At 45.2% G+C, this 13,000-nt stretch overlaps 1 protein-coding gene across 1 annotated transcript in view; it reads right to left on the bottom strand.

Moving 5' to 3' along the window:
• Window positions 1–13,000, bottom strand: part of DNAH9 (dynein axonemal heavy chain 9) — a 190,041-nt gene that overhangs the window by 69,149 nt on the left and 107,892 nt on the right. The window contains exons 52-55 of the mRNA XM_062011180.1: window positions 8,426–8,614; window positions 6,539–6,774; window positions 3,848–3,970; window positions 2,078–2,282 (exon numbers count right to left, since the gene is read on the bottom strand). Of these exons, the coding sequence (XP_061867164.1) occupies window positions 2,078–2,282; window positions 3,848–3,970; window positions 6,539–6,774; window positions 8,426–8,614 (753 nt within the window). The remainder of the gene's footprint in view (window positions 1–2,077; window positions 2,283–3,847; window positions 3,971–6,538; window positions 6,775–8,425; window positions 8,615–13,000) is intronic.

A 13,000-nucleotide genomic window follows, 5' to 3' on the forward strand; every position in this document is an offset into this window, starting at 1 on the left:
ACTAACATGAGTGCAGTTCAGTCAATCAGATACAGAGAGCTTCAAAGCCAAGAAGGAACAGAAAGACTGAACAACTGTGAATCCGGGAAGAAAAATATTATGGAAACAGACTGTGATGAGAAAACATTCTTTAAATGTTAGTGTTATCATAATTGGACTAATAATAGCTCTTTGATTAATGTTGATTAGGTTATTAAATGTAAATTCTGGGCTCCACATAATAAGGTGTGTTCCATCTTTGCCCATACAAGATTTTGGTCTCAGTAACTATTGTGGAGGAGTCACCTCCATCTGTCCACAAGCCAGAGCTCTAAACCTTCCCCAGACACCAAATGCCTGTTTGTTCCAGAGTAGAGTGGATGGACTAAAACACATCTAAAGATTTGGCCTATCCTTTGGGAAGCCAAATCCGTATCTTCAAGGAGCCCTCCACAGCTACGAGATAAAAGCCCCAGTGACTTTTTTCACCTCAATAAATAGACTAAGGAGCAGAGGGAGGTACTGAGCCTCTGGCCAGCAGTCATCCACAGAGGTGAGTGCACCTGCAGCCACTGCCAGCTGCCCTCACTATGCCTAAGGAGCCAAGTCTCTGCTTTTATCCCAGCAGGGAAGAGATTTTTGTTGACTGCTTCCCACAGCAGAACATCTTGAATCCCAGGCTGTTTTTTCCCTCCTTGATATGTTGGGGCAGAAGGATTGTAGCAGAAGGGAAATCACAGAGGAGTGGGTTCTGGTGTTATCTTGCTGTGGTGATATAGAGAAAAAGGTCTCAAATATTCTTAAGTTAAAAGAAAACTACATCTCACGCCAATCTGTATCTGCTTAGTGCTTTCTGAAGCAAGACTACAGCCCCATATCCCTCACAGCCAGTGGCATAGCTGGCACCCAGGGGTGCATTTCCCTGGCCCTGTGCCCAACATCCTTCTCCCACAACACACACTCCCTGAAGAAGCAGGTACTTCAAACAATGCAACTCCCAATTCACATCACTCAGTGTGTTTTGTCATACTCAGCTCTCTCACAGCATGGGAGGGAAGTGCTGCTGATTTTAACTCACTAATTTTCAGAGCCTAACTGCAGATTTGTTGACTGCACATGATATTGAATTTATCTTTCTTATTGTGACAGCAACCATTAACAGAGAGGCTGCCAAGGCTAGGAGGAATGGTCCTTAACGTGACAGCAGTTAATGACACCACTATGCTAATTGTAGTCACCTCCTCAACCCCCCTCAGTGCAAATCAGCAAAGGAAAGCAGCTGCTCGTAGCATTTGCAACCCAGTGCTGTGTTGGTGCCTGATCAAGAGGCCTGGGGTCTCTCACAGTCCCAGCAAGATAGCCACAGCTTCCACATTAAATCTGTTCATTATGTATTTTTGATGCCATTTTTTGGCTCGTTAGCACATGAGGCTGGTTAGAATGGAATGCATCATTAAGGCTGCATAGATAACATCCTTTAGAACCTCATTAAATGAAAAGATTATTACCAAACTGGCCTGGCCTGACTGAATATGTGCAGTAAATTTATTCCCACTCTCAGTAAATATTTAGTATTATACATATTTGTTAGATTGTTAAATGTGCCATTATAACAAAGGATCTTCTTTTAAAAATTATCTTGAAACTGGAGCTAGAGAGAGAGAAAACACATTTTGTTCTGTTACAAACAAGTGGAAGGAAGAAGTAGAAAAAATGTAATTACCAGTCATTACAGTGGGAATGCTACACGATAAATGCCTAAAGCCAAGTGAGGTCAATCCTACCTTCAAAAGGAAACCTGTGAAGTCCAGAAAAACCTGATGTAATGAGGAATCACACTTTCCAAGAGGAGTAGGAAAAAAGACTCTTAAGCAAATTTTTGGAGGAAAAAAACCTCTTGAAATTGCAGTTTGAGTGTCCCCAAATAAGTGTTCCCAAAACACCAAGAAAACAAAACATTGAAGAAGAATTCCCCATGCCTTGGCATTCAAGGGAAATCTCCTCATTTTATGAGGAGCTTGGTAATCTCTGTGACCTTGCACATTAAATTCTCTTTGATTTTACATAATAATTAGTATTATTAACATAAACTCCTGACCTTAAGCTCTTCCAAGTCCGGCCTCTCCATGTTGACCACGGCCGCCAGCAGCTGGTCCTCCAAACCATCTCGTGTGACGGTGAAGTTGATGAGGGTGCACTGTGCCTGCAGCTCAGGCTGGAAATGGGGGTTTGCCAGCTTTGTGTGGAGGATGAGACGAAAAGAAGGGTTGAAGTCACACTCTTTATCCCCAATCTTAATGTACCTGAGATTAGAACAAAAGGGAGCATGAGTGTGGGTCCCTTCTAGGACATTCCACCCAAACAGAGCTGGTGGTATCAGTCAATGGGGTCTACATGCCTGGGACTTTGCACTGTTCACACAGAAATCACTGCTAAAGCAAAAAGTATTTACATCTGGACACACCTGAGCCACTTCTGATTTAGGATAAAAAGGCCAGAACAGTTGCAGAACAGTGTAAAAGGCAGAGCTTAACAGGCCTTTTGTGATTTACTGCAGAGAGCCGGGAGCAGGACTGCACTGTGCGGCATTGCAGCAGGCACGGCAGTCACTCCACACTGGGCTCCTGTGAGCTGCAAAGCTGTCAGCAGCCCAAACCCCTGCTCCAGTGTGGGTCTGTTCTAAGGGAAGTCCTTCAGGATGAGCTGCTCCATCGTGGATCCCCCATGGGGTCACATGTCCTGACAGCAAACCTGGTCCAGTGTGGGCTCCTCTTTCCATAGGTTGACAGGTCCTGCCAGGAGCTGCTCCAGCATGGGCTTCCCATGGGGTCACAGTCTCCTTCAGGCATCCACCTGCTCTGATGTGAGGTTCTGCCTGAGCTGCAGGTGAATCTCTGCTCCCTCATGGCCTCTATGGCTGCAGGGCAGGGCCTCACTGTGGGCTGCACCATGAGCTGCAGGGGAACCTCTGCTCAGAGCCTGGAGCACCTCCTGCCCTCCTTCTTCACTGACCTTGGTGTCTGCAGAGTTGTTTCTCTCACATCTCCTCATGCCTCTCTTCAGCTACAGTTGCCCAGTTGTGCAGTAACTTCTTTCTCCTCTTAAATATGATCTCCCAGGGGTGCTACCAGGCTCTGGGCTCAGCCTTGGCCAGAGATGGGTCTGTCTTGGAGCTGACTGCCATCGTCTTTATCAGACACAAGGGAAGCTTCTAGCAGCTGCTCACAGAAGCCACCCCTGTAGCCCTCTCCCCTATCAAAACCTCACCACACAAACCCATTACAATGAGGTTTTCCTTGTTGCCATTATTTGAGCACACACAAAAAATGTTATTATTTTACTTTACATACAGAAAGAAGGAAAAAGTGAACTCCCCTGTGGCCCTTCTCCCTGACCTCAGTTGGAGGGTGACCAGCAGCTGCCATGAAGACCTTGACCTCATTAAGAAACACTTTATATATATACTTAGTGCTTAAACCTGTAGCTGTATTCCTAAGTGATGTGCAATGTTTGCTAAAATTCAAGGTTACTTTTTTTCTTCACAACAGCAATAGCTATTTTGGTAATAATTCAGTGTCAGGATAGCCAATTACAGACACCAAGGTCGCTATACAAAAGGAGAATTACAGGTCTCTCTTTTACATGAGGTTTGAATGACACTGTCCAACAAAATGGAAAATCTAGGTTTATTTCAAAGGCATCCTAGGACTGAATTACCTCTGATTGCCTGATTTAAAGTGCCCACACTTCTGAAGGCAGGATGTTAGTGCTGCTGTATCAGAACACCCACAATCTGAGGTCAGGAACACAAAGCACAACAGCACAAAGAACCCATTCACACATGCCATTAAACCTCCTGGAAGCTCACCGTCCTTTCTTGACTGTTTCTCGACCCAGTAAGGGCCCCAAAACTGGATCCACTGATTCCTCCAGGTTTTCAATCAAAACCAGTTCTCCTGCAGCCAGAGCTCGCTCCAGTGTGTCCAAATACCTATGAGAAACAGCGTTGGTACCCACTGCAACAAGGCTGGGTGTGATGCTTTGCAGCAAGGGGGATGTGAGCAAGAGAGAAGGGTGCTCCACACTGCAATGGCAGCTACACACACAAGCCAGCAGTTGTGAGAAAGAGAGGTAGGATGGTGTCAACACATGGTGCAGAGGCTGTCCAACAACATGAATCAAGTCTCAGACCTCCCAAGGGCCAGCAGGAAAGAGCATGAGCGTCAGTGAACAAAGATGAGACAGCCTGGAGATCATTTTAGCAAATACTTTGTTTCCCTCTGAACACACTGGTGCAGTTAATCTCACATAAAAGCAAGGATAAAAAGCAGGTTTGACCTCCATTTTGCCCAGGGTTTAGGGTCACAGTTAAGGAAAACTTCATTCCCCATGAGGGAACTGGAGCTCTTTGCCCAGTCCCTAACTCTGAAGAAGGATGCTCTGTGTTGGGATGCTCTGTGTAAGCAAGGGCAGGTCAAGTGCTTGTGCTGACGCCTTCAGAACTGCTCTACACTTCTTAAACTACTTGGTTCTCTCCAAAGAGGAGAGAAGGGCCCTAGGCAGGCAGGGAGGATGATCTGGGTGCTGTTACACCATCACTGTTGTACCAAATCTCTCCAACTAACTCCACTGGTCAAAACTTAGGTTCCTCATTTCAGTTAGTGAGTTTGGGACTTCAAGAGATGACAGAGAGATCTAAAACAAGCTCAGAATGACTTTTAGGCCCTATCTTTTAAGGAACAGGTTAACACGATGCAAACTCCATCCTTGATCAGCAGCTCCCACTTTTTCTGAGTCCAGAAATATTTTGGACAAAGAAACAGCCAGAGAGAAAGACACCAGCTGACCCTAAAGCTACTCAAATGGCCCTTTCCTTAAGGAAGGGTATGAGTTTAAACCTCTTAAAGCAGTTGAAAGCAAACTACCACCATTTCCCAGATGATGAAACACTCTCCTAGGTACTGTAATGGAGCAGTGAATGATGCTTTCAGCATATCACAGCAACACAATAAGCAGGTACTCTTAGAGTACCTGCCAGACTGGTGTGTGGCCAGACAGTAAGGGGAAAAAGAGATGCTGTATTTGCCCAGCAAGTTATAATGGCAGCATATGAAGGCTGCAGGGTCTAGTCCTCTTATTCCACCCTGGAGGTTTGCTATTAGGCTCCTCCTCTGGGATACTTACTTTTCCACAGACTGCTTTGAATAATTGAAAGGCAGAGTGACCAGGTTGTCCAGGAAACAGAAATTTGCTCTAATGAAAAATAAGCTGCATTTTCATCCCACACAAGATCAAATCTAATATCTTCTTGTTATTTTCTATGAGGAAAGCAGAGGAGGCACCAGCAAAACAACCTGGGCAACCCTAAGACCTCTCCAAATCTGCATGAATTTGCAAGCACCAAGCTTGAGTCACTCACCTGTTGACAAGGCTTTGCTCTATATTAAAGAAAATCATCTCAGTGTTCATACACAAGCAGAGATTTGACTTTGGGTCTGCTCCATCCCACATGGGACTGCTCACTAATGGGTAGAGATAGGTGCAAACTGAGATAGTAGAAGATGAGATAGCAGACAACAAAGGAGATAGCAGATAGCAGATGAGATAGCAAACTGAGAGATAGCAGAAGGTGGCTTAGGGATGTGTGAATGAAAAGCTGTCTAATGGAAAAGGGCCTGGAGGGTGGTTGGTGCCAGTGGCTGAACAGGAGCCAGCAGTGTGCCCAGGGGGGCAAGAAGGCCAAGGGCATCCTGGCTGGGATCAGCACTGGGGTGGCAGCAGTGGCAGGGCAGGGATTGTCCCCTGTGCTGGGCCCTGGGGAGGCTGCAGCTCCAGGGCTGTGTCAGTGCTGGGCCCCTCACTCACTGCCACAGGGACACTGAGGGGCTGCAGCGTGGCCAGAGCCGGGCACAGAGCTGGGGAAGGGGCTGGAGCACAAGGGGGCTGGGGAGGGGCTGAGGGAATGGGGGTGTTGAGCCTGGAGAAGAGGAGGCTGAGGGCAGACAGGAGCCCTCTCTGACACTCCCTGACAGGAGGCTGCAGGGAGCTGGGGGTCAGGCTCTGCTCCCAGGTAATGAGTGACAGGACAAGAGAAAACCAGCTCACATTTCCCCAGGGGAGGATGAGACTGGAGCTGAGAGTTCACCCAGCATGGTGACCCTCATGGCAGTATCAGTATCTGTGCCAGGCTGTGTCTCTTCTTCAAGATACAGGAAGCCCTACTCACCCTCCTGGGTGAAACTGAGTCAGGACACAACACTTCAGACCAGACCAATGGAAGACGCTTTAGACCTACATGGATCCCAGCTTCCAGCACATAGCTGTCCCTGTTCTCAGTTTCAGAGGAGTTTCTATGGTGACTGAGCCAAGCACTAAACAGACCCTCTATTTAATGAGAAAGCTCTATCATTTTGATAATGAATATGCTGCTAATGCACAAATACATTTGAGGGCTTTCCTCAACATAATTGGCTCAGATGGTTAAATACGTGCTGTCCATCAAACACGAGAGACAGATAACCACTGAAAAGGAGCAGTATGTGATGAGGCTGATGTTTACCCTTTCTGCCCAAGTCTGATCACTCGGAGGTCTTCACCATACTTGGTTTTGATCCACTTGACGCCCTGCAGCTGGGGATCCACCATGAGGGGCCAGCGCTCGCAGCTGCTGAGGATGGTGGCGTTCTCCGTGGACATCCGATCAGCTGGCAGGCCCTCGTTCTGCCAAGCTGCCACGTCAGCATCGTCTGTCAGCATGGTCAGAGGGTCCAGAGATGGAGTCACAGGGATTGGCACCTGGGAGGAAAGGAGAAATGCTTCCTGGTGTGTCAGCAAAGAGCCCAGAGACCAGCAAGGAAAGTACTTCAAGAAAAGTCAACTTAATTAAAAACTGCTTAATTAAAAACTGCTGAGTCCTATTTATCAGTGGCTTCCTTTTCTGCAGGACAGCTTTCACAGAATAACAGAACAGTAGGGGTTGGAAGGGACCTTTAGAGATCATTCAGTCCAATCCCCCCTGCAGAAGCAGGGTCACCTAGATCGAGTCACACAAGAACGTGTCCAGGTGAGCCTTGAAGCCCTCCAAGGAAGGAGCCTCCACACCCTCCCTGGGCAGCCTGGGCCAGGGCTCCCTCATCTCACAGTGAAATGTTTTTTCCTTATGTTTAAATGGAACTTTTTGTGTTCCAGCTTCATCCCATCACCCCTTGTCCTGTCACTAGATACAACAGAAAAAAGTGCTGGCCCAACCTCCTGACACCCACCATTTATATACCGATAAATATTAACGAGATCCCCCCTCAGTCTCCTCTTCTCTAGTTTTGATCTAGTGCTGCTTCCCAATCCTGTTGTGAATGAGCACAAATCCTGCAAGCAATCCAAAGATGTTTGCCTGCAGAACACCGAGCACTCCGAAGGGCCCCAGCCCAGCCAAGCAGACTGATCACACTCTGCTGTGTACCAGCTCCCTGAGATGACAGCTTGGAAGAATATAATTAACACCCTTGGAAGCCTGCTGTTGTGTTGCAAAACAGCATTAGCAGTTCCAGAAACACTTCCCTGATATGGGAGGCCATTTCTGGGTGCGACAACCAGAAAGTTGTCAGTACCAGTTATCTGAGCAGAAGGCACCTTTAATTTTCCATTGGAAATACAGGCACTTCCTTGAAATTTCTAAGCACAGAGTCAGGTCACTTTTGGGACAATATTTCTTAACTAGCTTTTTGTCTTAGTATTAAGTGCAGCATGAAGTTTCTCCTCTCTCAGCCTAAAGAACTCGCTGGTTTTCTCAGTGTTTTTATTTGGCCATTGCTGCCCCATCGTGACCTGATTGAAAAGCTTTGTGGCATTTCCCCAGGATTTATCACATCCAGTTTCTGTATTGATGTGCAAAAGCTCGATCCTGCAGAAGAACAAGGACTTGCCTTTACTGATACAGGAGAGGACTTGTTAAAAATTAGTGGAATATTAAAGAAGTCTGAAGCACAACGGTCTCCATCTGGTACAAACAGCAAGATATGTGTAAAACCAGATGAGAGGCATAGCCAGCATGAACAGAGGTTGTGTCCAGCATGAACCACCTGGAGTTTTTCCAAGCCTAACAGAGAGTTGGCAGTGAGCTTTGCCTGTTTCAAGCAACTCTTTCTCCATCCTACCTCCCTCCATCTAGGCCAGCCCTGCTGCATGGTTAAAACTGCAGAACACTGGTACTGGGCTCCAGTTTGGATTGCTGCATCAGCGATTTTCCTCTCTTACATGGAGGAACTGAATCACTTGCATGGAGTAAATGAAGTGTTGCTACACCCTGCTCCTCAGTCCAACTCAGTGGGGACACAGGGCTGTCCCTGATTTGGAGGATTCCCTCCCCTGGAGGATCCCCTGTGGACCTCAGAATGTATGGCCATGTTAACTCCAGTAACAACAGCTTTTCAGAGGAATCAGGGCTTACTTCTAGCTGCTGCAAATATGGCTTCCAGATTCCATCCAAGAGGTCATGACGGTATTTCTTGGTGAAGTAGCCCAGGTAGGAGACAAAGGCTGTGATCAGCAGGACATCTCCACACAGGGTGCTCTGTCGCTGTCTGAAGTCCTTCACAGCTTCTGCCCATCTCACGTTCTCAGAGGCAAGACCTCCAACCTACAATTTCCCAAGGCAAATTGATCATTACAATGGTTCTTTAAGTAATACCTCAGGATCCAGACCTTGTTCTTGATGGCAATTGTCATTTGCTAAAGTTTAAAACCTGAGGATGGGAAATATTTGTACCTTACTTCCATAACCACCTCGCCCTCACCCAGTCCCACTCAGGGAAAGCCTGCTGGTCCTGCACTGGAATCTCAACTGTCTGCTTCACAATCGTTCTAAAATCAAGGTGGATCCATCACTCCTCCATCAGGAAGTCACACAAAGATATCTGCATAAGGATTTCTGAGGCAGCCCACCAGCTGTTAATTCCCTTAATGCCACAGATTCACTCCTTGTTACACCCTCTCTCACACAGCAAATTCCTGTCCAACAGCCACCACTGCAGCTCCCTCACATGATTTGTTACTGCCCCAGGTAGATGGGATTTTGAACACAAGCTCTTGCACCTACATTTTTCCTTCCCTTTTCCTTTCCATTTTTCCCTGTTTAGGAAACACTTCCTCTTGGACACTTTTCATGAGCATCCAAAGCACAAAGAGTCCAACTGTGGGCTTCCAGCTTTTAGAGGGTACAGAGGGTACAGCATCTCCTTGTAAAATATTTATTTGACCAGTGATACTTTTCAAGGTGCCTCATTTCTGAAGTCTTGTGATTATAAGAGACATCCTGACACATACACACACCTGTCCTCTTTTTCTGTTTTTAAAGGAAACAACTTCAGGTCTATTCATTGAGAAACACAGTTTGGAAACACAAAGAAAATGCATCCTTCAGTTTCACAAGCCAGAAAAACCCAGAACAGTTTTAAGCTGACCTCATGAATTTTGAGATCAAGAATGCTAAACTTTATGGTCAAATTCACAGTCTCTCTCCTGTTGTCCAGGTGCTCTGGAAATATCCATGTAACCATCAGATGTCCTCTACACACAGGCTTCTGCTCCTGAGGCCAAGCAGCACTTTCTGTTTTTCTTCCTCAATACCTAGTCCACAGGAGTTTAGGGTTATTTCTTGTATTTCTCATTTTTATTAAAAGCTTCTCAGTACCCTTCTCTTTTGCAAACCTCTCCAAATAAGGGGTGCTGAAAATGGGACTAATACAGCATGGTCTCCTTCTTCCAGGTCCCTGTTAAATGATAAACAGGATCAACTCTAATACAAATCCCTATGATAAGCCTTCTGAACACTCTGAATACCTCATTCCCTTAAACTGGGGTATTTTGTCATCTTAAACTGATATGAAGAGCATAGGTCTGCAGGACGACAAGGCATCACCTTCAGATCTTCATTAAATTCCTCTGTCACATGTCACAACTTGACCAAGTCCTATTTCTAGTGGAATCTTGCTACCTTCTGAGGGTTAGGAACCACCTTCTGATTTCCAACCTAAATTTACTCCTGGCCAGTTTGTATCATCAGTTCTGATGCAGACACTGTCCTCCAGCTCATACATCTTTCCTTTCACCCTCATGAGTACCTCCAGATGCTTCTATGAACAGTCTTTTCTAAGCATTGTGCTCAGCTTGGCTAAGCAGAAGTTCCCCTCTAAAATACACAACCAGAAGAGCAGGTCTACAGAGACTGACCCAGCATCTTGTCTGCTGACAGCAGCCCTTGGCAAATGACTTGGGAAGACTATACCAGTGAGCATCTGGTAACAGCTCCTGACGTGATCTCCCAGCTTGCCACAACTGGAGGTTTAATGACCTTCTGACATAGAGTTTGTGCTTAATAGATGCTGATGATTTTTTCCTTCATGGCTGAATCTAAGCTGCAGTGGCTACCAACCAAGCTTTTGGCATCCTGTGGCCAGGAGATGCATGATTTAGCTACACTTTCTTTAAAAGCAGGACATCTTTTGATGTGCTGCCTGAACTTCTCAATTGTTAAAACCTCTTTGCACAGCAGAAAACCAGCGAACAATCACGCTCCCCTCATCTTCTCCACACCACTCATGATTTCAAGCCCCTGATACACCCTCTGCTGTCTCCTTTTGAGATTCAAGAGCTTTAGCCTATTCAACCATTCCTCACACAGAAGCAGCCTTTTGATTGTCCTTGCAATCCTTATCTTTACCAAATGATGTAATCTTTATTATCCAGTTTCTTTTTATTCTCTGCACCACTTCCCACTCTACGACATCCTTTGAGGTACAGCAGAGAGGGCAGAGGTACAGCTGCACATTCAAGATTTATTTAGAATGTATTTATATAGTGAGATTGGGAGTTTTCTCTGGATTTTTTTCCTCTCCTTTTTCTAATAAAGCCTAACATTCATTTTTGGCTTGAGCTTTGTGTTTGTTGAGGAGAGGGTTTTTTTTGCCTCTGGGAGTACAGAGCCCACACACTCACAGAGCCCATTGTTTAATTCTTGAATGATATTAAACTAGTTCAGCATCATTGACAGAGCATGTAAAGTTAAAACTAATTTTTCCAATGTACATTACATTTACCTACCTGATACTTCACACCCCCACCACCTGGCATCATTTTTACAGTTCTTTATAGACAGTCTCCATCGTTACTGTATTTGTACTACTGAGAAACCGTGCAACTTGCTTACACACCACCTCACACATTGTTTATGTTTATTCTGATGAACACAAGAACTAACAGACACCCCCAAAAAAATACCTCTGATGGTCTTTCTGCCTTGACAAATCTGCCTCTTTGAATCAGCGAAAATTTGCCTTCTGGGCAGGCTGACAGGAGGACAATGAGAGGCAGCAGGTTTTCTTTGTCCTGTTCAGCCTCAGAGCTGTTTCTAAACCTGATCAAGCTCAGTTACTCCTTCATGAATGTGAACCACCAGCCTACTCACAAAGCTGCAGAGGTTTCCTAGTGCCTTTTGCTGATCTCGGTGTGTGCTGATGTTCCCTTAGCCTAGCTAGAAACCCTACTCTTGGTGTGATTAGGAACCCATCTGCCTTTCTTGGGGCTACAAAATGTGTAGGGTAAGGCCCAAGTGGTCCAAAGCCCAAGATTCAAGTGGTCCTCAGTGGTTTCTGGCAATGTGCTCCTGTTTAGAGACATACCTAAATTATCCTCAGTTCCAGCTCATAGAAGTCCACTTCATCTTTCCTTTGTAGTGTTCATAGATGAAGTACCTATAGGTCTTCCCCGTAGGCTCCTTGAGGTCCAGTCTCATGCTCTCTCATAGCCACTAAGGCCAAGAAGTCTTTACCAATCTGATTTTCCTAATTCTTGCAGAATGTCTACATACTCCTGGATCAATTTCTTCAGGCTATTTTTTTATCCCCTTAGGTCCTAGGAGGCTTTTCTTCTCCTTTGCTTGGCTCACACTACTGCCAGTTTTAGTATCTTAAAGCTATCACAGGTGTCTTCCACCTCAGATCCTAGAAGTCATTGGAATACTTTTTGTCTGGCAAGCAACAAATTAAAGGAATCTCATTTGATTACCTTTAGTTCTTTGATAATGAGGGATAGTGAACAATCACTCCCTATTCATCTTCTGTCTATCCTTAATGATTTTATAGGCTTCTGTCACATCCATCTCCCCTGCACCAGCTTTCCCAAAGGGAAGATTCCTAATGTACTTCCTCTCTTCACATATGGAAGCAGTTACGTACTTTGTTGTAGCTTTTCTAGGTTGCCTATAGGCTTCTGAGATGGGGAACTTGAGTGTGTTCAGCATGCAAGATGAAGGCACTGATGGATCTGCCATCAGAACAGTTTAACTTCTGTTTCCTGGGTTTTTTTCCCCTACCAATTACTAATATTGAATTTGCCTTTCTTCTTCGAGTACCACGCTGCTGTTTCTGAGAACTCTCTGCAAGGACTCCAAGAGCTCTTCTGTGAGTGATAATACTGCAATTAGGACCTATCAATGTAAATGTATGATTATAGTTCCTTCTCCCTGCATGTGTTATTTTGCATTTGTCACCACTAAATAGAACACATCCACTCACAAATACCACCTGTCAGACATCTTCTCTGGTGCACAGATCCCTAGACATTTCCTGGTCCCTGTCTCTTGGATCCTGGAGCATCTTCCCTAGGTCACCTAAAGTTCAGGAGATGCCAAGCCAAAACTCAGGCACTGTACAAGTTCAGCTTGCTTTCACCCCTCATTCATTTTTCAACCCAAAGCAACACTATCTCTTTTCATTTAGGTATATTCTTCATACAATCTCAAATGTGTTTATGTTAAAGACTGGAAATTTCTTTCAGCCCACAGTCACACAGGTGATACATTTTGGATGTCAACTAAATTGCACATTTGATTTCAGCATCAAAATACTATCTTTTAAAAGCAAATGATTAAACTTAGCAAATCCTGTAGGAACATACATCACAAGTGACTATCCTGTTAAAATATTTGCTTGTTTTGTTTTCCAGGGACAATTTTGTTCATACACAA

The sequence above is a fragment of the Colius striatus genome, chromosome 18, assembly GCF_028858725.1.
Source record: "Colius striatus isolate bColStr4 chromosome 18, bColStr4.1.hap1, whole genome shotgun sequence".
Classification (NCBI taxonomy): Eukaryota; Metazoa; Chordata; class Aves; order Coliiformes; family Coliidae; genus Colius; species Colius striatus.